The sequence below is a fragment of the Triturus cristatus genome, chromosome 2_1 (assembly GCF_964204655.1).
Source record: "Triturus cristatus chromosome 2_1, aTriCri1.1, whole genome shotgun sequence".
Taxonomy (NCBI): domain Eukaryota; kingdom Metazoa; phylum Chordata; class Amphibia; order Caudata; family Salamandridae; genus Triturus; species Triturus cristatus.
Window position 1 is genome coordinate 890,879,295 of NC_140581.1, and position 25,588 is coordinate 890,904,882.

At 44.7% G+C, this 25,588-nt stretch overlaps 1 protein-coding gene across 3 annotated transcripts in view; it reads right to left on the reverse strand.

The window, feature by feature from the left end:
- The window catches only part of TRPM6 (transient receptor potential cation channel subfamily M member 6), a 671,614-nt gene that overhangs the window by 333,995 nt on the left and 312,031 nt on the right, over nt 1-25,588 (reverse strand). For all 3 annotated transcript variants that reach the window (XM_085633062.1, XM_085633061.1, XM_085633064.1), the window contains one exon: nt 1,012-1,152. In XM_085633062.1, the coding sequence (XP_085489188.1) occupies nt 1,012-1,152 (141 nt within the window). The remainder of the gene's footprint in view (nt 1-1,011; nt 1,153-25,588) is intronic.

The following is a 25,588-nucleotide window of genomic DNA, read 5'->3' on the forward strand; positions in this document are numbered from 1 at the left end:
AAATGTAGAGAAATGTATATAGATGAGCAAAAGATAGATTTTACAAATAGATTTAGCTATTTGGGCTTTCTCTTTGACCAAAATGGTTCCTGGACCCACGCGGTGCAAGCCAGAAAACTGGCTTTCATGAAAACAAATGACGCCTTAGTTAATTTTGCAAAGGAATTGGGCAGGAGACCCCCACACGAGTTATTACAGATATATAAAGCTAAGAGTGTCTCGACTGCAATATATGGCGCCAGGATCTGGGGATACTCATAAGCTCAGGCTCTTCAATCTGTTGAATTGCACAGGCTAATGAGCTTTCCAAAGATGAATGATTGGTCAAACGTGTTGCAACCATGCCCATGCGATGATCATTCAGAGCAAACAACACTACACGTGGTTTTATTTTGTATATTTTACCAAATGCAAACAAAAAAATGGTTTTTACCCCTTTTAAAAATGCTTGGTTTTAGGCAATGTTATCCCGCCTTTTTAGCATTACAGTTTTTAGATCATGATTATATAGTATGGTTTTTAGTAATATATTTAAAGAGCATAATGAATTGTAGGAAATCCATATTAATGAGATTGCCCGAAGGCCCAAAATCTAATGAATGCAACAGGATGGAAACAAGTGATTTTTAAATGCCTGTGTATCATCTGATTTAATGCATGAAGACAACATATTTTATGTTTTCTTGAAGTAGGATCATGTTTATAATATTTATGTGATTTGATGTGCTTTTATGATTTTCTAAAAAGAAATCGAATAAAGCTCTTTTTGACTTGACTCGACTAAATTTTCTCCTGCCTGATGTTTAAGATGCTCACACAGGCTTATTGAATGTCTTGTTTACATACCTATCTAATAATAATTTAAGGTGTGTTCTATAGACATAGACATTGCACCAATGACTTCACCTGAATGCCATCACTAAAGCCAAGAAAGCGGTTCATAAATAGGAGTGTTTTTTGAATCACAAACAGATACAAGGGTCAGGATTCAGGAGGTGACAACAAACCTACCTTGCGTTTCCTGTAGAGGCTGTTATACAAAACGCGAAAATGTTTCCGAGTGTAACTGCTTCGGTATGCTCCACCAATGAGATACTCAATTATTAAACCAACATCAATTAGCGATATCTTGTAGTCTGATGGAAGGGTGCTCTGCAATTAAAAAGTGAGCAATATTTTTAATAACCGGGGAGTTTTAGCGTTAGAAAACCTATTGGCTTTGTTTATGATTCCAAATAAATGCTCCTCACTCGCCCACATTGCACATCACAACACATAATACACAGCCTGGTGAGGAACATGCACAAGGCTCCCATTCCCTGTCTGAGCAGTGAGTCACGGTGCTCAGACCAATCACAACGCTGCATTGCAGTGTTGTGATTGGCTTAGGGGAGGCTGGGTGTTTCCTGCTTCCGGGACTCGCTGGAGAAGGAGACACGGCGGTGGAGAGATGGTCACGGCGGCTGTGAGGAGGTAAGTGGTTGTCTTTTTGTATTCTGTCCTATCCCACTCTAAGCCCCTGCCCCTCCACCCTCATTCCCTGACAACCGATACTGATTCTAGCATCACCTCCCATGCTCCTTAATCAAACACAACCAACTGACTACTTCCTTCCCTAAAATTTCAGAACACTGTCACCAGTCTGCCTAAAATCAGTGCCAACGGATGTCTTCTCAGTCAAGTAACAGATACCACTATTGTGCATTGTTATCTACAGAATGTTTCAAAATCTATTTGTCACCCCCAACCGTTTATGATACCACCAGTTTAAAAAAAAAACACACACATTGTCCACATTGGTCAAGGATAATTATCCTATTTTGCCATCACATGCGGATAGTTGATCAAGGGTCACAGCACCCAAGATGATAGCATAAAATATATCTCTAATACAAAGAAAAGAAGCTACGTGTGCCATAACTGAAGAAGAGTGTCTGGATTCTAGTTACCATCAACATCCAGTTTCCATTTCTTGTTCTCATTAAGTTGTACCGATAAAAGGCCATGTTTTCTGATCCACAAGGAGAAAAAACGAAGACTCAAACCCAGTAACTATGGTCCCATATTAAACACGTTTTCACAGCTCCACAATATAGTAACCTCTATATGCTGTCAATGTATTTGTGCAAATAAGGCCTTGGTGCTGAAATTAAACTATTCTCTGTGGAGGTGAAAGTATGCATGCTGTTGAAGGGACGCAAGAAAAAAGGAATAAACTCAGGGGGTGGAGAGTGGCATGCCCGATCAAGATGGTGGAAGCACTTTGAGTACGCTCCCGGTCAGCCCTGCCATCCTGCATCATCCGGACCGCTGTGTGCTGCCCAGGCACTGGGGATCCATATGGAGGCCCTGGAGACTGGCTGGACGGAGATCAAGCTGCCTCTAGTCTGCCTGAAGATTCAGTCAGACTCTCAAAGATCTGGAGGCATAACACTGAACAGGCTCACAGCCTTAAACCATGCAAGTGTGGAGCGACGAGGGGCCCGGGCTGCCACGTGAAACGATGCCGAGACCAGAAGAGCAGTCCCCTTCCTCTGCTGTGGCTGGACAGAGGGATCGGTTGTCAGAGACTTGTGTGGCCCGGCCTCCCTGGGGATCGCGCATGCAAGGAGAACATGGAGCAGTCCGGCAGAGGCTCTGACCCTACCACCCTAGAGACAGATGTGAGAGTGGCCAAGAGTCGCGGGCATGCAGGTGGGCATGGGACTAAGTTGACTATTGACTGGGGACAACGTAGGTGGCCGGCTGCTGTCTGGGCAAATTGGGATGCAGACCACCCATACCTGAGCTCATGGCCTGACATAGGGACAGCTGCATGAAAGAAATTGGGTTGTTAGCTGACTGTGTGTGAGCCCTTATCAAGCAGCAACCACTTATCCTTGTTAGGGTGAGCACAATCAAATCCCAAATAAACCGGTGCTCAAACCCTTGGTAGCTTGGCACAGAGCAGTCAGGTTTAATTCAGAGGCAATGTGTAAAGTATTTGTACAGCACTATAAACAGTAATAAAGTGAAAAACACCACTCAAAAAGGATCACATGCCAAGTTAGAAAAGTTGAGCTATTTTTAATAAATAAAACAAGTCCAAAATGAAAAAATCCAACCACTATTAGATTGGGCAATTTAAAGGATTTCAGTACAAATAGTGCCAAAAAGCACAAGGCGCCAACTGTGGATGTCTGGTCACACCGGACTGGGATACAAGTCACAAGTTCAGGCCGACGGCAATGGAGCGCAGTTAGGCCCGCTGAACAGGATCCGCGCCAAAGTTGCGTTGCTCAGTCAAAGTGGTGCATTTGTTCTGAGGTCAGGAAATGTGAGGCCCTGAATCATCATTGAGGATCCCGTCATCAAGAGCTTGCGATGCAAATTCCAGCATCGAGGATCCATTGTGCAGTATGTCAGTGCTTCCACTCTGAGGAGCTGCAATGCTACGATGCAGAGTCTGGCGTCGCCATTGAGACTGAATTTGCTGGGGGACTGTGAGGGCCTGTGCTAAGGATGCGTCACGCATCGGCGGTTCTGAAGAGGCTGCGGGCTGAGGCAATGTGGGTCTTTGCAACGGGTCCAATCCACGCAGCAGAGGAAATGTGTCAGTTCTGTTCGGGGTTGTGCTGCACAGCCTGAGGAGATGCATCAGTTCTGCTAGGTCCACAGATATTGGCAGAGCACCTTAGGCCTACTTCCAAGGGTGCAGGACTGGAGTGGCACCACTTGGCATGGTAGACTCACAGATGGCAAAGTCCAGGTGCTGGGTTAATGGTTGCTGGAGCCTTCTGTCCCTGAGGCTTAAATGAGCCTAGCCTTTGGAGTCACTTTGGGGTCCTGGCTTCAACAGATGCCGTTCCAGGCCACCAGGCAAGAGGGCAGCAGTTAAGCACAGCAGCAGTCCAGCAGAGTGACAGTCCTTACAGCAGCACAGCATTTCTTCTACCTAGTAGAGTATCCGCAGGTCCAGAAGTGTACTGAAGAGTTGATGTCTTAGGTTCAATATTTTTACCATGTTGTGCCTATAAAGTTGAGAGACGTTTCTAGAGGCATGCCTTTGAAGTGCATAGGTGCCCTGCCTTCCTTGCCCTGGCTCCAGACTATCTATTGGGGGTATGCAGCCCTTTTTGTGGAGGCAGGACACCTCCTACTGAGTGTGTGTGTTTTGGGCTGTGCCCAGCTCCTCCCTCCCATCCTGCCAGGGATGGCCCATCCAGGCACACCTAAGCTCCCTATTGCGTGTGGTTGTTTAGGAGGAATACACAAAGCCCAACTGTCAACTACTGTAGTGTAGTTCCTATTTCCCTAATAGGCTCTGCGCATTGGAATAATATACCCTATAGATTTGGCATAGGACTGAGGTCAGTATGCCCCTATCGAGTATATTAAACTTAATTACTTTGTGCCAGTTAACTCAGAGGCCACTAGAAACTCCTTGTAAACAAGAAGGAAGTAGTTTCTGGAAACCACATAAACATGACAACTTTGTTTCCCTTTAGAATCGGAACACTCTCAGAATTGTGGAAACAACAGATAACAGTTTTACTCAGCTAATGGTGCTGAGGAAATATGAATTTTGTGATCAGTTATGTCCCCTATCGTAGACCCCAACGGCTCCATGTACATGTTATAAGTACATGTATGTTCCCTCCTGTTCCAGTTTTGAAGACGCAAATATATGTGCGTCCACCGTCAACATGTCCTCTTTCAGATCCGCCATGAATGGGTCAGATATTCCATTCCTAAGTATGAAAGGCCACCGACTTTATGTGGTTCACTTTCCACATTTTACAGATTCAGGCGAGTAGGCCCTGAATTCTGTCATCAAGCCTTTTCCTGCCTTCTGCCTCTGAAAGCTCCAGTCTGAGCCTGCATCTGTATCCATGAACTTTGTCCTACTCCCTGCGCGGCTAACGGTGCCTGATCCAGCCTATCGCCTGCCAAAAACTGTATTTCACCTTCAAGATTATCTCCTCCCTCCTCATTCGATGCATTCCTGTCTAGCAGTTTAGGTAAACATTCCTCCAGCTACCGTGCAAAGGGCCAGGCCTCGCTGTCCTCATGCAAGTAATTCATAACCCCGTTACCATGGAATATTCCTACCCCCTCGCATCTAGTGTAGACACTTAGACGCTTGTACACGCACTAACAGTCAGTATAGAATAGATTCTATCCTAGAGACCTTTCCTTTTGGATAACACAGTTCTTTAAACATAGGATATTAGATATGATTTGGGATTAGGTTGACATGAACCCCAGACTTCTGTCTCCACATGTAGAGCTAAATGTCAAGTCTCCTTCACCCTCTAGTTGCACGTCAATCACACGTCATGCGGCTGCGCGCGCATCTCTGCCAAATATTTCTGCTGACATTGCAGGATTCTTCTGTGGATCCACCCACTTGTGACATCATGTTTAATGACGTATTTTAGTTACACCCATGTATACGCCTCTATTAGTTACGTATGCACAGTTTATCTGTATTATCAGCTGTTACGCCTCTTGCATCTGTTTCACTGTAATGCATTTTCTATAAAACTGCTTATCTGTCAATTATATATGCCCTTCCTTCCTGAACTTTCGTGGTGATGGAATAGAATGCCTACAATTCGAATTGTATTCCTTTGTATAGGAATAAAGCCTTTTAAAACCTTTAATACCACGGATTCTGCCTCTTATTTTTACTGAGTTATTCTCACTAAGACTTTACCGCATAAAAATAGTACCGGTAACGAAATATTTACCACATAAATTGGCGCCCGAACAGGGACACTTTCTCATCTCACGCGCCGGCGGTGCGTTGCAGGCCCGGTCTCCTGCCACAGCTGAACGGACAAAAACGCGTACCTGCAGGATTTCCTGTATCTCCCTCCGGCCAAGCGGGAGCGACTGAGGCTGCGATCAACACCCAGACGAGGCGGTGAGAAGTGCGAAGTATCCCGACCAGAGCCTAGCTGAGAGAGCAAGATCCGAGGTATACAGAGGCCCACCAGGTTCCGAAGTTCCGAGTCCAGTCGAGTCAAATCCAGTCCGGTCCAGTTTCAGTTCCGTTCCGAGGCCTTCCGTTCCGAGCTACCCGGTGAGTACCATTACCGGGAAGGCATTTAACGTGCACATAGTCTGTGCCGGTCAAGACGGGTTTGGGTACACAAGTCCGGTCTGCACTGTTTCAGCAGTGTATCTGTACTGTTTAGCAGTATATATAGTATGTCTTGCATATAAATAAATATTATCTAGTGTCAGTATTATGTCAGTAACTAGTTTTCTATTAGTTATCATTGTTCGTTAAAACTGTTAAATGTTAAATGTTTTAATACGTTCTATACATTGTGGTGTGAATGACTGTTCATTATTGTGTTCATCGTATAAAGTGTGTTCTAGAAACAAGATCTAAAAATGCCGCTCTTTTCGAAACTAAGACAGATCAAAACTAGAAAAGGTGTACTCGAAGAAGCTGTTCCCATTCCACCTAGGGATACTCCAGGATACTTTATGTATCATAAGCATGGTCTAGATGCCGTATTATTTCTTGATTTATGGGTGGACTACACCAAAGAATTACCAGAGAGTCAGAGATGGCCCGCAACGGGGACCTGGGATGCAGATTGCATCATGAGAGTAGAAGAAGAATTATGGAAAAAGAAAGCCAGACAGTCACAGAAAGATGCCATTGAATTATGGCGTAAAGAATCATACAGACGTACAGAAAAAGCACACAGACAGGAAGAGAAAGGTAGAGAGAATTCAAATAAAACTCGAGAAAATCTATTACTTGAGGAAGGTACCCGAGTAAAATCAGAACAAATAGATAGACAAAGAAACACTCTTATGAATAGTATGTATCCTCTTCTGGCCGAAGGGTTACCTAAGGCTACCCCGGAAATACCAAAAGATTTAACTCCTCCATTACTCCCGATAAAAGCACATCCCAAAACACATCCCAAAACAGCAAAGGACGTTTTCCTTTCCTCCTATTTAGATGACGTAGCTCCCGAGTATGCTAATGCCATACCGCACATACCGCTTGCCGAGGGTGTTCAACACCAAGAGCATCCGTCTGTATCCCCGCAACTACAAACTCCTACACAAGTTCCCACAGGTCCGTCCGTTTCTGCGGTTTTTCCTGCATCTACAATCTCTATCCTACGCCCAACAAATCCTTTCGTGCCTAGCACCTCAGACGGTGCTACCGGAGGTACGACAGACATGTTTGCCACCCCGCCGCGAAATAAACAGACTCTTAGAGATTTAGCACTCCAACGTACACCCCAATTAGCGACATCCGACATGTTTAAAGAACAGCTTGTGGATTGTAGATACGACCCAGTACCAGGTAGACAGGATAAATTGCTCATATCATCACTACGTATAAGACGAGCTACATTATATTTAATGACGATACCAGGAATGGGTGAACACCTAGACGAAATATATCGCTTTGTCCAAACAGGGCGAGGTCCAGAAAGTATTAACGAAGCTATGGAATATCAGAAAGTGGATGTCCAAAGACAACTACTACGTTTTTTCATAAATTGTGTAATTAGGAATCAAGACAGGCCCGGGGCAGATCACGATACCATGCAAAGACTTGTCAAATGGGGTCAGAACATATCAGAAGAGAAACACGATAGACAGGCGTGTATAATCGCCATGAGTCGAAAGATCCGCAAGGAAGTAGAACGAATACATAAAGAAAGACGAGAAACAGACAGAGTAGAATCAGAGGAGGAGGAGGAGCAAGAATCAGAACAAGTCGAAACAATAGCTTATGTAGGTAGAGGAAGACCCCATAATAATACTAGAGACTTTAACGACCCGATACGTCCAATACGTCCAGAATATAATAGACATTTTCCAAACCCTGTGTTAAATACAAAATCCCCCGAACACCTATTCCAAGCCGTTGATAAATTACTCCGAGATCGAAGAGGGTACCATGTGCTCGATTCCATGGACGAACAAGAATTAGCTAGGTCAGCAGTACAATGGGCTGACAGTCCCAGCGAATACAATGATGATGTACTTGCACACACGTTTCTGAATCTTGACCCATACGAAAAGCGTTTAGCTAGTATATACATGATTCAACACCTCCTTATATTATATAAAAGCCAACACTCCGATCCAGGACCCTTACCTGACATATTGACAGAACTGCTCACGAATATATGGAGAGGGTCAAGTACTGATTTGATTAAAGAAATTCTAGAATTCCGAAACCAATATTTAAATTTCGTATGCCCAGAACACGTTCCAGTTCCCAACATGGGAAGAAAAATGTATCATATAGATAGACAGAACCCGTTACGCGAAGTACACCCAATCAGAGGTGACGGTAATAACTTTACACGCGTGTTTGTGTACACGCCTATAACTAAACTGGAATTATTAGAAATGAAGAAAGTAGTACCCAGCCATGACAAGGACCCAGCAGGTTTCCACCGTGAAATAAAGGACATGTTACTCATGGGAGAGTATACCTACCCCGATATTATGAAAATATTAAAAGTCCTATTACCCTCCGGTGTTTATGAGAAACTCAAAGAAAAGGAATGGGAGGTGGGGGACCAAAAGATAGATTGGACAGCATTAGAAAACGAAGTAAAGGCCCGAGCTGCAGGATCAGGGCTTGGGGAAAAGACTACAGCACTAGCAGGGCTACTAGTGCAGGTACTGCCACGTTTATTAACTACGAAAAAAGAAGACTGGGGTGCAATATCAGCCTGTAAACAAAAGCCAGATGAAGACACTAGTGATTTCTATTCCCGATTTGAAAAATGTTTTGGTATAAATAGTGGCATAAAAGCCAGTAGTGAGTCATACCCACATCTGTTTGTGACAAAATTAGTTGAAAATTCTCTGCTACAAGTCAAGAATAGAGTATTGAAATTCGAAAGTACCTGGCAAGGTAATACCCCATCACAGATGTTACAGATGTTACAATATCATCACAACAGAATTAGAGAAGAACAAGAACACGAACAAAGACGTATGAAAGATACAAAAATGAAAATGCTTGTTGCTCAGTCAGTCCCAGCCGATGGTCATCATAAAGGTGATTCCGCAGGTCCAACAAAAGGGACATGTAACTATTGTAAACAACAAGGTCATTATATACACGATTGTCCCGTCCTGAAACATAATATTGCTACAGGTAGAACTCAGGAGAGACCACGTCCACCTAGACAGGATCAGAATCAACAACAAATCCCTCAGCATGCACAACCTAGGTTAGCTCCGCAACAACTAGCTCCGCAACAGGGAGCTCCACAACAGACCATAGCACCACCACAAGCGCAGCCTATGGCTGCAACACAAGCAACAACACAACAGATGTATCAGTATGCACAAGCAGATTATCCCGATTATCAGCGATATACATGACATAGTCTAGAGAGGGAAGTTGGCTTACCCCTTATTGAGGTTCCTGTAGACCAAGAGGGACCTTATGTACATAGTGAACTATTAGGGGAAGACAGAAAGTTTTTACTTGATACAGGGGCAAGCAGAACAACTATAAGACGCAGTGAAGTTCCAGGGGCACCCCTCTCAGGCTCACAAAATATTTCCCTTGGATTCTCAGGAAAACCTGTACTAAATGACGTGACACAACCTCTTCCACTTACGATTGGTCCATTGACACGTACTACAGATTTATTGCTTACTAAATCATGTCCAGAAAACTTGTTATGTATAAAAACATTGAAAGCTCTAGGAGCTATAATATGTTGTTCTCCGGAAGGAGTACGACTATTTTTACGTGACTTTAAAGGTCACTACGTGTCCAGAGACATGGATCACCGACTGCAGAATTTACCTACACATTTATGGGCACAAGGCCCCACTGATGTTGGTTGCATGAATATTACACCATATCGTGTCACACTAAAAACAGGAGTAATACTACCACGAATGCGACAATACAAGTTACCACCCGATGCTGTTGTGGCTTTACTGCAAATTATTGACGAGCTCGTTGCACAAGGAGTGGTTGTCGAAACCGACTCCAATGTATGTAATTCCCCGATAATTCCGATTCTTAAAAGAACGGATCCAAAAGCACCACCAGTATATCGATTAGTTATTGATCTGCGCGAATTAAATAAATGTATTGTACCACAATACCCCGTGGTCCCAGATATCTCTTCATTACTAACAGCTATTGACTCAGAAGCAACGTTCTTCACTGTAATTGATCTCAAGAATGCTTTCTTTAGTGTCCCAATCGATCCGGAAAGTCAATATTTGTTCGGATTCAGTTTAAATGGACGAAGTTTTAAATTCACACGCGCACCTCAAGGATTTACAGAAAGCCCCAGCATCTATAGCCAAGCACTGAAACGAGAACTCGACAGTATCCACATGCCAGTTAACACTGCCTTGCTTCAATATGTCGATGATCTGCTGATCACCGCTCGAAGCGAACCTGAATGTGAAAAAGCGTCACTGACGGTTTTGAAATTTCTGGCCGACAAGGGGCACAAGGTGTCCCCTTCTAAGCTGCAATTCTGTGTCCAGCGAGTTGTTTACCTTGGACACTCGCTGTCCAAGGAGGGAAGGCAGCTTACACCCGACCGCATCCAGTTAATCGCTAACATGCCATCACCCAAGACACAAAAGGAGGTGCGGGCTTTTATAGGCCTCACTTCATACTGTAGGCAGTGGATCCCTCAATATGCATTTCTAGCAAAACCACTCATCCAGTTGACAACACAGGAGGCAGCCACATCGACTGTCCTCCCTTGGACTCAAGAACATACACACGCCTTTGAAAGTTTAAAGAAAGCTTTATGCCAAGCACCTGTTTTAGCAACACCATGTTACAGTAAACAGTTTACACTCTTTGTTACAGAACGCGAAGGTACTGCCTTGTCAGTACTCACTCAGGAACAAGCAGGATCACACAAACCATGTGCTTATTTCTCTAGTACATTAGATCCAGTAGCTCAGGCTCTTCCTGCGTGCCTGAAATCGGTGGCAGCAACAGCTTTAGCTATCAGACAAAGCGATGCCATAGTGTTAGGACACCAATTGACAGTACAAGTACCACATGCAGTGGAGGTTCTCTTGAACCGCACACAAACACAACACTTGACTATAGCGAGACTCACCGGTTACGAACTGACATTGTTTCAGCCACACATAGAAATCAGACGTTGCAATACGTTAAATCCTGCCACACTGTTACCAGTGGGCGGAACAGATCCATTGGCACATGATTGTGTCGAAGTCATTACTATCACGACGAAACCCAGACAAGACTTGACAGATATCCCTTTGTCAGATCCAGACTTGACATTGTATGTAGATGGGTCATGTATGAGAACAAGTACAGGAGAGTTAGTGGCTGCTTACGCAGTCACAACAGACACTGAAGTCATTGAAACAAATTGTATTAACACTTTGTCAGCTCAAGCAGCAGAGCTCATCGCTCTGACACAAGCCTGTATTCAAGCCAAAAATAAGAAAGTCAACATATACACAGATTCACGTTATGCATTCGGAGTCGTCCATGACTTCGGCGTACTGTGGCGAGAGAGAGGTTATTTAACTTCTCACGGTGCCCATATCCAGCACGGACCCCTCATTCAAGCCCTATTAGACGCAATTCATCTACCTACTGCAATATCGATTATGAAATGCAAAGCCCATACAAAAGTTACCGATATCATTTCTCAGGGTAATGACCTAGCTGACAGAACAGCTAAACAGACTGCTCAGAATCAGACTCTCACAACTGACATGACAAAGACAATAGTTCCGACACTAACACATTGCATGACCGTTAAGGATCCCGCCCTTGATGTAATTAACATACAGACACATGCTACACCAGAAGAAATAAAGAAATGGACTGAATTAGGAGGGATCCAAACGGATCAAGGATGGATGACGAAGGAAAAATCTATATGGTTTCTTCCCGACTCTATGGTTCAAGTCATCATTAACACAATACATAGTCCAGCGCACCTAGGAGAAAAAGCTATGCTAGACAGCATTCAACACATTTGGTTCAACAAACACTTGCGAGCAGCAGCTAAACAAAAAGTTCGTACCTGTATGATATGTTGTCAGTTTAATCCAGGTAAAAGCATCCCCGTAGAGCAGGGTGGATTTCAACCTCCCGATCATGCTTTTGAAGTCCTCCAGATGGATTATATCCAGATGGAACGATGTCGAGGATTCAAATATGTTCTCGTGGTTGTCTGTGCTCTTTCCCGTTGGACAGAAGCATACCCGGTTTCAGATTACACTGCTCCGACTACTGCCAAACAGTTAGTTCGAGAATTCTTCCCACGGTACGGTTTACCACGTGTTGTCTACTCAGATAACGGCCAGCCGTTCTCATCCGAACTAATGAAACACGTTTCCCTTTTGCTAGGCTACCAATGGAAATTCCACTGTGTCCGACATCCTGAGGCAGCAGGTCTCGTGGAACGCCATAATCAAACTCTGAAAATTAGATTGTCCAAAATATGTAGGGAAAAAGGTGTCGACTGGATAGTAGCCTTACCAGTTGCGCTCTTTTACATGAGAATGGTAGCACATTCTCGAACTGGGCTATCCCCGTACGAGGTGATCTTCGGTAAACCACCAAATATGTGGGGGACGCCTATACCTCGCAAAATCACTGATGTTGACTGTAATATGCTGACAGATTACCTGGCTTCCTTGATGTCTGCACTACAATCTTGTCGTTCACAGGTAACCGCAGCTTTTCCCGATAATACTGAGGTGAAGCCCCATGACGTGGTTCCTGGTGACCTGGTTTTGGTCAGGAATTTCGACCGGAAGACCCAACTGGATCCTAGGTGGAAGTCGTCTAAGTTGGTTCTACTGACTACAAGGACTGCCGTGAAAATTGAGGGTCGCAAAGGGTGGTTGCACTCGAGTCATATCAAGAAATATTATGGACTACCATCCAGTGTGAATACTGAACACTGTATTCCCTCACAGACAGACTCAAAGCTCCCCTTGGTTGAGAAATCAAAACCAGAACTTTATAAACTAAAATTGAGGTCTAGCAAGTCAGACAATTTGATTGTTTAAGTCCTCTCCAAGGTGAATCGGTTGAATTTGTCTCTGACATGTATCCTCTAGACCGGAATAGAGAAAGAAATCATCAGATGCAGCTCAAAAAGCATGCGTATTGTAAATTACTTCGTAGTCACTGCACAGTAACATTATTAATTTTGTTTTTTCTAAGTCTTCTGATCATTATTTTCAGCATACTACTGCACATGTATTACCCTATTCTTAAACATGCTTACAATATAACTGCAGAACATTCTTTTAGCGAATTACCTCCGCATGAGTTGTCATATAGATTTGCGCTGCGCAACAACACATTCATTAGTATGTTACATCATTCCCATCAGACCAGCAATGCCACAAATTGTTGGATATGTGGCCGACTCCCTCCCTATCAAAACTATAAGGGAGTTTTGCCCCTCTTTCCATATCCGTTCACACACAATGGCTCCTGTGGAGCATGGTTTAGTTTGATTAATTCCCTAGATTCAAATTCCGCAGTTTATCAAGACAACTGGGTTTGGGGAAACCTGAACCTAGTTTTACTTAAAGTCTGCTACCCTAACAAGGAGGGACTCCCCAAAAGAACAGGAACTGATCTAGAAAATGAAGTATATGGATTAGGTAATTTTACACTTAACCTCATGATCCTGAACGTTGAATCTGAAGCTACACCAATCTTGCCCGCCATGTCAGTATTCCCAGTGAAAGGGGAATTATGTATAAGAAAGAATGGTTCCATACACATGGGCCATAGTAAATGCACCACTGTAATAAAATTCAGTGATCAAGGCAAGTCTACATTTAGAGCTTCCCATCATTCCTACTTCATATGTGGCCAGACCGCATATATATGTCTACCTCTAGATTGGGATGGTACTTGTTACATAGCATTCCTTCTGCCACCTGTTTTCCTAGCTCCTCCTGATTATCATAGAAATACCCATTTAGTACACAATAGACAACAGAGAGATCTCCCAATTGTCGATTACACTGAAACAGCATGGGAAAAATACACAGATTTCAATAAAGGATTCTTTCCCTATATAGGTACAGTCACTAATAGTAAGCTGATACGTAGATTAACCAGAACCCTTGAAGCAGTAGTGAACGAGACTATTTCCGCCTTAGGCAATTTAACAGAAGAGCAGTCTGCTATGCGGATTGTTGTGCTTCAAAATCGTCTTGTCCTTGACGTCATCCTGGCCGATAGGGGCGGAGCTTGTAGGGTCATCGGATCAAGTTGTTGCATTTTTATACCAGAAAATTCGCCGTCAGTATATAAAGCCATAACCCGCCTTCATAAGATTATAAGCCAGATACACCAGAGTCCAGGCACCTGGACTTGGTCCGGTTGGTTCTGGGGCGTGTTGTCAGCCTGGGGATGGAGAATCCTATCCTTCCTAGGTATTGGCTTTCTCATACTATTCAGTTGCTGCTTATGTCTACAATGCGGGCCAGCGATTTGTGGTCTGTGTGCCACATCGTGTATCCCACATCCACGTTTTCATTCAAGATCCCGGAAGAAGAAAGAAGAACAAATGATGCTATATGAACAGATCGATGGATTGATGAAGATCGATATCTCCTGAGGGTCCGTAGGGGACAAGGAGGGAATGAGGAAATATGAATTTTGTGATCAGTTATGTCCCCTATCGTAGACCCCAACGGCTCCATGTACATGTTATAAGTACATGTATGTTCCCTCCTGTTCCAGTTTTGAAGACGCAAATATATGTGCGTCCACCGTCAACATGTCCTCTTTCAGATCCGCCATGAATGGGTCAGATATTCCATTCCTAAGTATGAAAGGCCACCGACTTTATGTGGTTCACTTTCCACATTTTACAGATTCAGGCGAGTAGGCCCTGAATTCTGTCATCAAGCCTTTTCCTGCCTTCTGCCTCTGAAAGCTCCAGTCTGAGCCTGCATCTGTATCCATGAACTTTGTCCTACTCCCTGCGCGGCTAACGGTGCCTGATCCAGCCTATCGCCTGCCAAAAACTGTATTTCACCTTCAAGATTATCTCCTCCCTCCTCATTCGATGCATTCCTGTCTAGCAGTTTAGGTAAACATTCCTCCAGCTACCGTGCAAAGGGCCAGGCCTCGCTGTCCTCATGCAAGTAATTCATAACCCCGTTACCATGGAATATTCCTACCCCCTCGCATCTAGTGTAGACACTTAGACGCTTGTACACGCACTAACAGTCAGTATAGAATAGATTCTATCCTAGAGACCTTTCCTTTTGGATAACACAGTTCTTTAAACATAGGATATTAGATATGATTTGGGATTAGGTTGACATGAACCCCAGACTTCTGTCTCCACATGTAGAGCTAAATGTCAAGTCTCCTTCACCCTCTAGTTGCACGTCAATCACACGTCATGCGGCTGCGCGCGCATCTCTGCCAAATATTTCTGCTGACATTGCAGGATTCTTCTGTGGATCCACCCACTTGTGACATCATGTTTAATGTCGTATTTTAGTTACACCCATGTATACGCCTCTATTAGTTACGTATGCACAGTTTATCTGTATTATCAGCTGTTACGCCTCTTGCATCTGTTTCACTGTAATGCATTTTCTATAAAACTGCTTATCTGTCAATAATATATGCCCTTCCTTCCTGAACTTTCGTGGTGATGGAATAGAATGCCTACAATTCGAATTGTATTCCTTTGTATAGGAATAAAGCCTTTTAAAACCTCTAATACCACGGATTCTGCCTCTTATTTTTACTGAGTTATTCTCACTAAGACTTTACCGCATAAAAATAGTACCGGTAACGAAATATTTACGTGTAAGAGATATAAGCTGTTACAATTGTAAGACAGTATGCGAGATATATTATGTACAGCGTAAGCAGTAGAAAGAAATAATACTGCGCTTGCATTATCTTTTAGCTATGACACATATATTCATATACATAAATAACATAAGCTAAACATGCGAGTACTCATAAGATGCTTCTCTAACTAGTTCTACCCCAGTGTACCTAACCTAAGTGTAGTACAAGGTAAGAAGTAGGTGATGTATTCTATAGTATGGTAGGCTATGGTATATATGCAATAGTCTGGTATGCCAAGTCTGGAATGCCAAGAGTCCCTCTAGGTTCTAGTCAGCTCCATACCTTTAGAATGAGAGAGGTGGGAATCTCTTTCCGGGTCTCGAACTCTAACACCCCATGAAGGGAGTCAGAACACTGGAAGCTGGATTCTCTGCGAGCATGGATGACAGCTTCTCTTGTCAGTGCGTCAGGCCGGGACACAGGCTCCTCTAAAGTCGAGGTCTCCTCCTACTTGCTTAGGCAAGGGAAGGTATATTTATACCTGGTAGGTGCCTTGGAATGTTAGCATTGACGTAAAGTCGGGCAGAGGAAGACGTCAGGAACGAACCCTTAAGGAATAGCGGTTCATGCATAATAAATGAGTTATTGGATAAATCAATAATCCTGTTCTAGGGGAACTCCCAAGAGCTTAAGGGTCTGGTTTCTAAAAACTCGTTGCAACGTTGGGGTGGACGGATGTAGGTGACCATGCCTGTATTTGGATAGCATGGCTAAAGCCTAAATAAGGACTGGGATCTTATCCCTATATAAGGGCAATGCGAATTATGCCTGCATAAGGACATGTTTCAGGAAAACCTATGTACGGACACCTAAAGCGGAATACAACACTACACCCACTCGAGTGACCCCAAAACAGGCTGCAGGCACTAAAAGGCTAAGGCAGGAAATGCCAACTTTCTAAAAGTGGCATTTTCAGAATTGTAATTTAAAATCCCACTTCACCATCTGTTAGAATTTTTCATTACAACTCCAAAGACACCAAAAGTGACCTGGTTAAATATTCCCATTTGGAAATTACAGCTTAATACATTTTGTAAGTTAACTCACTTGTTATCCTATGGGACAGGTAGGCCTTGCAGTAGTGAAAAACAAATGTAAGCGTTTTTCACTATCAGGATATGTAAAACTAAAATGTACATATCACACTTTTTAAATACATGGCAGCTTGCCCTCTGGGCTGTCCAGGGCCTACCCTAGAGGTAACATATTTGTATTAGAAAGGAAGGTTTGGGCCTGGCAAAATGTTTATCTTGGCAGGTGGAAATGGCAGTTTAAAACTGCACACACAGAGGCTGCAATGGCAGGCCGGAGACATGTTTAAAATGCTACTTAAATGGGTGGCACAATCAGTGCTGAAGGCCCACTAGTAGCATTTAATTTACAGATCTTGGGCACAGGTAGTACCACCTTACTAGGGACTTAGAAGTAAATTAATTAACCTAATGGGTATAAGCCAATTGTACCATGTTTTAAGGAGTGAGCACAAGCACTTTAGCACTGGTTAACAGTGGTAAAATGCACAGAGTCCTAAAGCCAGCAAAAATAAAGTCAGCAAACAGGAGGATTGATGGCAAAAAGTAGGAGGAAAGCGACGCCAAGGATGCCAGGTCGAACAATGCTGAAGAGCTACTGGACTTCCCTCAGGGGAGGATTGACCCACCGCCATCTCCTTTTGTTGACTCCGTCTGTCTCACTTACTTGGGAGGACGAACTGGGGTGGTTTCACACTGACTGTGCCTTTGCGCAGTGGCCTACCTGTGCGAGCAGCCGCGCTCACCCGCCTGTTGGTCCAGCCCGGCTCCTATGGGGATGGGGCTACCCATGTAGGGGGAGCGCAGATTCGAAGTTCTTTATTCACTTTGCCGGCTAGCCCAGAGCCATCTACATGCCCAGGAAAGACCAACTTTACCTTGTGGTACATTGACAGAAATTCTCTGGTTCACATGCTGCCCTCCTCTCCTGGGGCAAGCGGACCAAGTGAGGACCACCTTCAGTGCAACATTATGGCCATAATTTCAAGACTGCATCTGGTGGGTCGCATACACTTCATCATGAGGATGGACAAGTGGCCCGCGATGCACGCCCAAAGTGAGATGGACAGATTTAACATTAACCATGCTACGAGTGCAGGATCGAAGGGGGCTGACTCTTCGCATCAACGCCTGATGGAACCCACTGACCTTGCCAACATTCTTAAGGCCATACAAGAATCTCAGGAGGTGGTAAAAACCAAGATAAGGTAGGTTAAAATAGACACTCATTCTCCAGGACCTCCGGAATATGACTCACTGAGTTACCAAAGCGGAATTGGGAATCTTCACAATGGAAGAGGACATAACCTCCCTCAAGACCAAAGCAGCCAAGCTGTTGTTCCGCACCTCAGTGGAAAATAGATTGTGGTGCAACAATCTGCGATTTGTGGGCTTTCTGGAGGGATCAGAAGCCTCTGATCCCACAGACTTCATGCAGGACTGGCTACAGTCATGGCTACCTAAGGGCATTCTTTCACAGTGGTTCGTGACTGAGAGGGCACCCAGATCGTTTGCTCCACGCTCTCTCCCTGGCGCACCCCCACTTCCACTGATTGCCAAGATCCTCAACTACCGCGACACAGACGCCATCCTTCGTGAGGTCCAGGACACTAACATTGTGTCTCGCATTATAATATTCCCATACAACACCTGAGAAACACAGCAACAATGGTCATTTGATGAGGTCAAACAAAAACTCAGGGCCGTCAGCCTTAAATATATACTCATCTTCCTCAAGGTGATTCACAATAGCCAACCAGACTTCTTCGACACTCCAGATAAAGTATGGGAGTGAGCAGCTGAAAGACCATCCTCAAAATGCCCAGAAGTGGATCCCCGCGCTTCCCTGAGATTGAGATCTTCCATGTGGCTCCAACACCCCCCCCCCGATACCTAAACAACCTCCGTACATTAGATCTCATAGGACAAGCAGACAATTCACGGGCTCCTTGGATTCCTCTGGCACAGAGGCCCCTCCATGTAACAGCCCTATCTCCTTGTGATTGTCAGGGAACTGTTGGACCATGAGGGGGGCTCGACCCAGAAGATGACCCAATGAGCAAATCTATTGATAAGCAAGCAAGCAATTCACGAGCACCGCCCTTAAGTCTTATGTAGATGAGCAGCGGTGGTGCAATCTACAAAGATCCGTTCACTTCAGGGAAGCCAATGTCAGCAACACCCTGATCACTTTAAACTTTCTACTTTTCAGTTGAATGTTAGCTCTGGGTATTCTAGGGTGACAGATGCTTCGAGGGAGGAAGTATGCTGGAGGGGTGAGGTGCCTGTTTGTTGGGTATTTTGTTATAAATGTCTCACTAATCTAATGTCCGCCACACACTGGACACTCACAACACGATAACCTGTGGCCGCTCCCCCTCAGAGCCTGTCGGTCCTCCCAGATAACTGCTGGCTATCCGCTCAAGGATGGGCACCACAAATTACGACAACAGTGAACCCATGATGGCTCATACGGCCTTAATCTGGAATGTTAACGGACTCCTAGACTGGATTAAACGCACAGCAGTTCTCTGATATGCTAAACACTTCTATTCATCCATCCATCCTGATGCTGCAGATAACACATCTCATGGGTTTGTGCTGCCGCTCCCTGAAAACATTTGGCTATGACAGGGTCTACCATGCAGGGTTTGCCAGGGGCTCTAGGGGAGCGGCCATACTCTTACACAAGTCCTTTTCTCTCTCGATCATCCATATTAACACAGACCCCCTAGGCAGGTATGTGGGGTTACAGGGCCTTCTTGAAGGGCATCCATACTACATCCTAAGTGTCAATGTCCCACCCCACTTGTCCACTCTTGGCCCTCGCCGCAAGCGCTATTATTATAGAAGGAAGTTTTTAAGGCTAAACTAAACCCCGACATAGATGCCACTGGCACTCCTATGTTGCACCACCTAATACCGACGAAACAACTTAAAGGAGGGCTGGACTCTCTAGACCTATGCAATATATGGAGACTCTGGCATCCTTGTGACAAAGCTTACATGCACATATAAGCATCACACAAGATGCTCTCACATATAGACCTTCTTCTAGTCCCCGCGACCGATGCTCTGCATGTCACCCAGCTGGACATTCTCCCCAGGGGTATCACTGATAACTACCCTGTGTGGTTCTTAATGCCTGGCTCCTCAGAGATGAACGCTGCACACAACTCCTTGCTGCTGAATTGTAGGCCTACTTTGATGGCAACACTGGCTCTGTAGAATCCGTGAGTATGCTCTGGGCTGCCAGAAAGGGCACAATGTGTAGGGCCACCAAGGGCTCCTAACTGACTAATCTTCCCAAGCATTCTATTAATATAAATAACTAATGGAGAGAAGTCATTAAGAAGGAATACTGAATCTTTTCAGAACAATAAGGGATTCTGCATGGATGCTAGGATAATAGGAGCCGTAACAACAATGGTAGCAAAAATCAAATTTACCTTTGAGATGTGTCCAAGCAAAGATCAAATTACTATAAATCACCAGAGGATATCAAAAAAGCTTTGCACTGACTGCATGAGGCATGTGAGAAATTGTGCATCTGTCATTATGATTATACATGAATGTTTTTAAACAAAATGTTTTATTGATTTGAACTTGTTCAAAAATACAAAGTAAATACAAATCAGCACATTATCTCACTGTGATGCTATAGATTACTATGCATAAGAAGTAGGCGGAGAGACCAGTGCTTTAGGTGTCTGGTTATTCATCATGTGCCTGCTCATGCACAGCGGCCATGTGAGGGGGAAAGCTTTGACTAAAGTCAGTAGGTCCGCACCTTGTTACCACAGGCTTATTGGTTAATGCCAATGCATGTTCTTCCTTTGATTTAAGTATAAATGTGGATATTCCAAATAAGCACATGACAAGAGGTACTGTCCATGAAAGTTAACATTAATGTTTAAAAGAGTATTTATGTTTTTAAGGGCTTTTACAAACACGTTCTGCTATCAGGATAGCCTTAGTAGCTCTAACAAAGACACTGAGACATATCTTTAGTCAGCTCAATTGATTGATGGCTAGCTTGCACGAGAATCAGTAATAACCCTTAAAGAAGCTATTCATGCTTTGCAAACACGCAAAAACAATTGCAAGCATTCCTGCCCATCACCTTTGGTGTGTTTGATGTGTCACCATAAGTGGCAAGGGTATGCCCAGATGTGGATTCAGTACCTAATCACTGTTCCTAAGACTGACTAAGGTCCACCAGTGGAAAGGGAATGCAACGTGGTGCTGACACTCAAAGAGAAGATACATGGGCATAAGGTCTGGGTTTATTCATAATATGTGCAGCATTTCACAATAGAGCAAGGCATACGGAAGGAAGCCAGCAGCCGGAACAGGCTGGACTATTCCAACTGGGGTAGGGTCAAGAGTAATTTGCATATAGCAGGGTACAAACTAAGGTGGTATGGTGGTCAGAAGAACGATAGTTTGGAATGCTAACAAGCGATTGCCGTTAGTTAGACAGATTTCAAGCATTCCTCTCACCATCTTTTGTATTTTGGATGCGGGTCAACTGCCAAAAAGCAGTGGATCCCATCAACTCTATTTAAAGAGCACTGACATCAGTTTTTACCTGTAACCAGTGTCGGGCACATGGTGCAGAGGCAATGTGCTCAATTCTGCACATGTTGAAGATGAGCCCCTTTGCAATTTGCAGGTGTCTTTGATTGTAAAGACAAGAGTAAATGGAATTACCATAGTCCTGTCTCAAGATGCCACCATACGAATCAGTACAAAGCAGTGTTGAAGGATTAAGGTGTTCCCAGAAGTTGTGAACTAATTTTCTTTATGAGTGAAATGGGTTTGGCCTGAAGGCCCTCCTAGCCCTATCACATTTGATGATTCAGAGTGGGGTTTCGAGATGTGAACCACAACATAGGGGCCGATTATGATGCTGGATGGACCAGAGTCTGTCCGGCATCATTCTGGAACTGGAACCAAACAACCTCCAGTCGTCGGTTCCAGCCCAGGAAGTAGGATGTGACCACACACTGTTTGGTCGCAATCCTATAATTTGCTATGAGAGCATGCATTCCGTTCGCAGCAGGGATGCGGTTCATCGTGCCTGCCAGGGGGGTGCGCGCTCATGGTAATCAGGCCCATAGTGTTCCTCAATTTAAAATAGCCTTTAGAAATGTTCTATCCTAAATAATAGCTAAAATCTAATAAAAAACACGATATTAACTTGCATAATGCTCTTGCCAAATATAGCAAGAGCAAAAGCTTGTTTAAGGAGGCCTGTTCTATATTTTGCTATCCAGTTAAGAATAACATGTACACATCTGACTCATCTGGTTTCCTGTGGCAATGCAGGGCAAGTAAGAAGAAGTCCACACACACCCTGCACCTAGGAAGGACATTTTGGAGTGGTCAACAGTCTACCTAAACTGTTCTGTTATGTCTATAAGTCTCTTTAGGGCCAGATGTACTAAGGTAAGTGTTTGCGATTACCAAATAGCAAATCTTTGCAATTCGCTATTTGGTAATCGCAAACAGCAATGTACAAATGTGTGTTTAACACATTTTGCAATTACCAGTGGGTCTCAAATAGGCCTACCTCATTAATATTCATGAGTTAGCTCTCTGTATGCAACCCATTGAAAATTGCAAAAATCACAGTGATGTTTGCCTGCTGGGGTCAGCAGACCACTATGTCTGTGACTAGTTTTCAAAAAAAGCATTTTTTTAAAAATTGCAGCCTGTTTTCCTTAAAGGAAAACTGTATACGTTTCAATGGGAAAAATGATAAGTTTTCTTTACATTTTTTAAGAGTAGGCAGTGGTCTGTGGGAATGGGTTACCTCCCATTTGAAGTAGGTGGTAAAATGCAAATGCTTTGCGACCGCATTGCGGTCGCAAATCATTCACACATACCACTGTGATTTGGTATTAGGAAGGGACGCCCTAAACACACCCCTTCTTAATACTGATTTGCAAAATCAATTTGCGTTTAGGCAATAGGTTACCAAATCAAAAAATGTGGCCTTTGTACATTGAAAATGCCTTTTTTGGTTCACAAACGGCCTGAATCTATGAATCAGACCATTTGTAAATGGAAAACAGCTTTGTGCATCTGGCCCTTTATTTCTGTTTGCTTGGAGCTTGACATAGTTCTTCATTGACAGTGCATATTTCAGATCACTCTACATATAGGCAATAAAATGTTCGCCCACATAATGTGGCATGCTTCATTATTAGGTTCTGTCATCCAACACTGTGGAAGCACTCTCAGTGATTTATATCATGAACCATACATCAATGACTAGTACTCTATACCTAATCACTGCTCCTAAGACTGACTAAGGTTCACCGGTGGAAGTCGAATGAAACGTGGTGCTGACACTCAAAGCAAACATGCATGGGCAAAAGGTCTGGGTTTATTAATAATATGTGCACCATTTCACAATAGAACAAGCCATAGGGAAGGGAGCTAGCAGCTGGGACAGGCTGGACTGTTCTGATTGGGGTAGAGTCAAGAGTGATTTGCATATAGCTGGGTAGAAACTGAGGTGGTATGGTGGTCAAATGAACGATCGTTTGGAATGCTACCCAAGCGGATGCCATTAGTTATACAAATTGAAAGCATCATCTCTCGTGTGCTGGATGTGGGTCATCTGCCAAAAAGCAGTGGATCCCATCGACTAAATTTAGAGAGCACTGTGTGAAAGCTCCAATGACTCCGGAACCCGGAATCCAGGCGAGGGGGACGGCGAATCCGCTCCGGATGCTCGGAGCAGTCTAGTGGCCCGAGCCTTCCAGACACACCTCCTTGCGTCACCAGCACCACGGACAAGGGATTGGTGCAACGGCCACAAGGAGGCGGAGAAAGGGGCAGTCATGTGTAGAAAAGAGGCGGGGAATGCAGAAAGCGCTGTCTGCCGACCGGAAGAGACTGCCAGCGAGACGGAGAAAGGCGAGAGTGGAGAAGCGGACGAGCCCAGGAGAGAAGGAGAGGAGCCCAGCGGAGAGGAGCCCAGCGGAAAAGAGCCCAGCAGAAAGGAGCCCAGCGGAGAGGAGCCCAGCGGAGAGGAGCCCAGCGGAGAGGAGCCCAGCGGAGAGGAGCCCAGCGGAAAAGAGCCCAGCAGAAAGGAGCCCAGCGGAGAGGAGCCCAGCGGAGAGGAGCCCAGGGGAGAGGAGCCCAGCGGGGAGGAGCCCAGCGGTGAGGAGCCCAGCGGGGAGGAGCCCAGCGGTGAGGAGCCCAGCGGTGACCCAAGAGAGAGGGAGGCGGCAGATCCAAAGACCGGAGGGTCCGGGAGTGCAGAGACAACCGAGGACGCTCAAGGTCCCAGCGCCGCGGCCCAGTTCCTGGGTCGTGGCTCAAGGCAAGTGACCGCTCGGGGTTCACTGTGGTGGTGGGCTGGGCAGAGCTGCATGGGGCTGTGAAACGGGGCACAAGAGGATTGGAGGGGAAGTTTGTGTTGCCCTAGCCTTTCTAACAGCAACCCGTCACACCTCGACCAGTTCCCTTTAGTCACATCAAAGCATACTTAAACACCCCACAATCCCTGGTGACGGTGGCACCCAAACCGACTAGCGTCTGAACAAAACCAGTAACCCTGTATATTTATCCTTTTCATGTCGCTGAGACCCGGAGTCCACCACGAGAAGCGAGAACAGCCGACGGACTTCGCAAAGGAAGAAGACTCTGGTCCACACGGGACACTTTCCTCCGGACACTCCACCCTTGTTTTTCCCTTTTTGAATCCCAGCTGTACTTTGACCCAGCAGTTAAGAAAGGCAAACCAATTAAAAAGAGACAACACCTCTAAAAATAGTACTTGTTTCTGTCGTGTCTCTGACAAGCCTCTTTCCTCAAAGGTAGTCACCAGGGCCCGGCCGAACGGAACCCCCTCCCCCGGGCTGGTACACACTGACACCAGTTTTTACTTGTAACAAGTGCAGGGCACATAGTGTAAAAGCAATATGCTCAATTCTGCACATGTTGAAGATGAGCCCCTTTGCAATTTGCCAGTGCCTTTCCTTGAACACACTAGAGTACATGGTCCTGTCTCAAGATGCCACTATAGGAGTTAGTACAAGGCAGTGTCAAAGGATTAAGGTGTTCCCAGAAGATATTAACTTGCAGAATGATCCTGTTAAACAATTCTGCGAATCGGGCCATTTGCGAACGAAAAAAAGCTTTGTACATCTGGCCCTTTTTTTCTGTTTGTTTGGAGCTTGACAAAGTTCTTCGTTGGCAGTGCATATTTCAGATCTCTCTACACATAGGCAATAGAACGTTTGCCCACATAATGTGGCATGCTTCATTCTTAGGTTCTTTTATCTAACACTGGGGAAGCACTCTCAGTGATCTATATTATGAACCAAACATCAATGATTAGTCCTGTATACGTAATCACTGCTCTTGTGAGTGACTAAGGTCCACTGGTTGGAAGGGGAAAGAAATGTGGTGCTGACTAACCCTGGGCAAAGTTCTCAGAGTTGCACTATGCGAAGCTACGCGAAGTGCAAAAAAAACTCTGCCGCACTACGCGGAGCTCCGCGAGTGGCGGAGTACAGTAGAAAAATACTGTTTGCGGTGATTGCACAGTGCCGGATGCTTTACCGCACTGTGCAATCAATGTGAATAGCACCATGCACAGTGCAAGCTTACCTTTTCTGCCGCTCGAGTAGATTTTTACTCGAGCGGCAGCTTTCTCAACACGAAC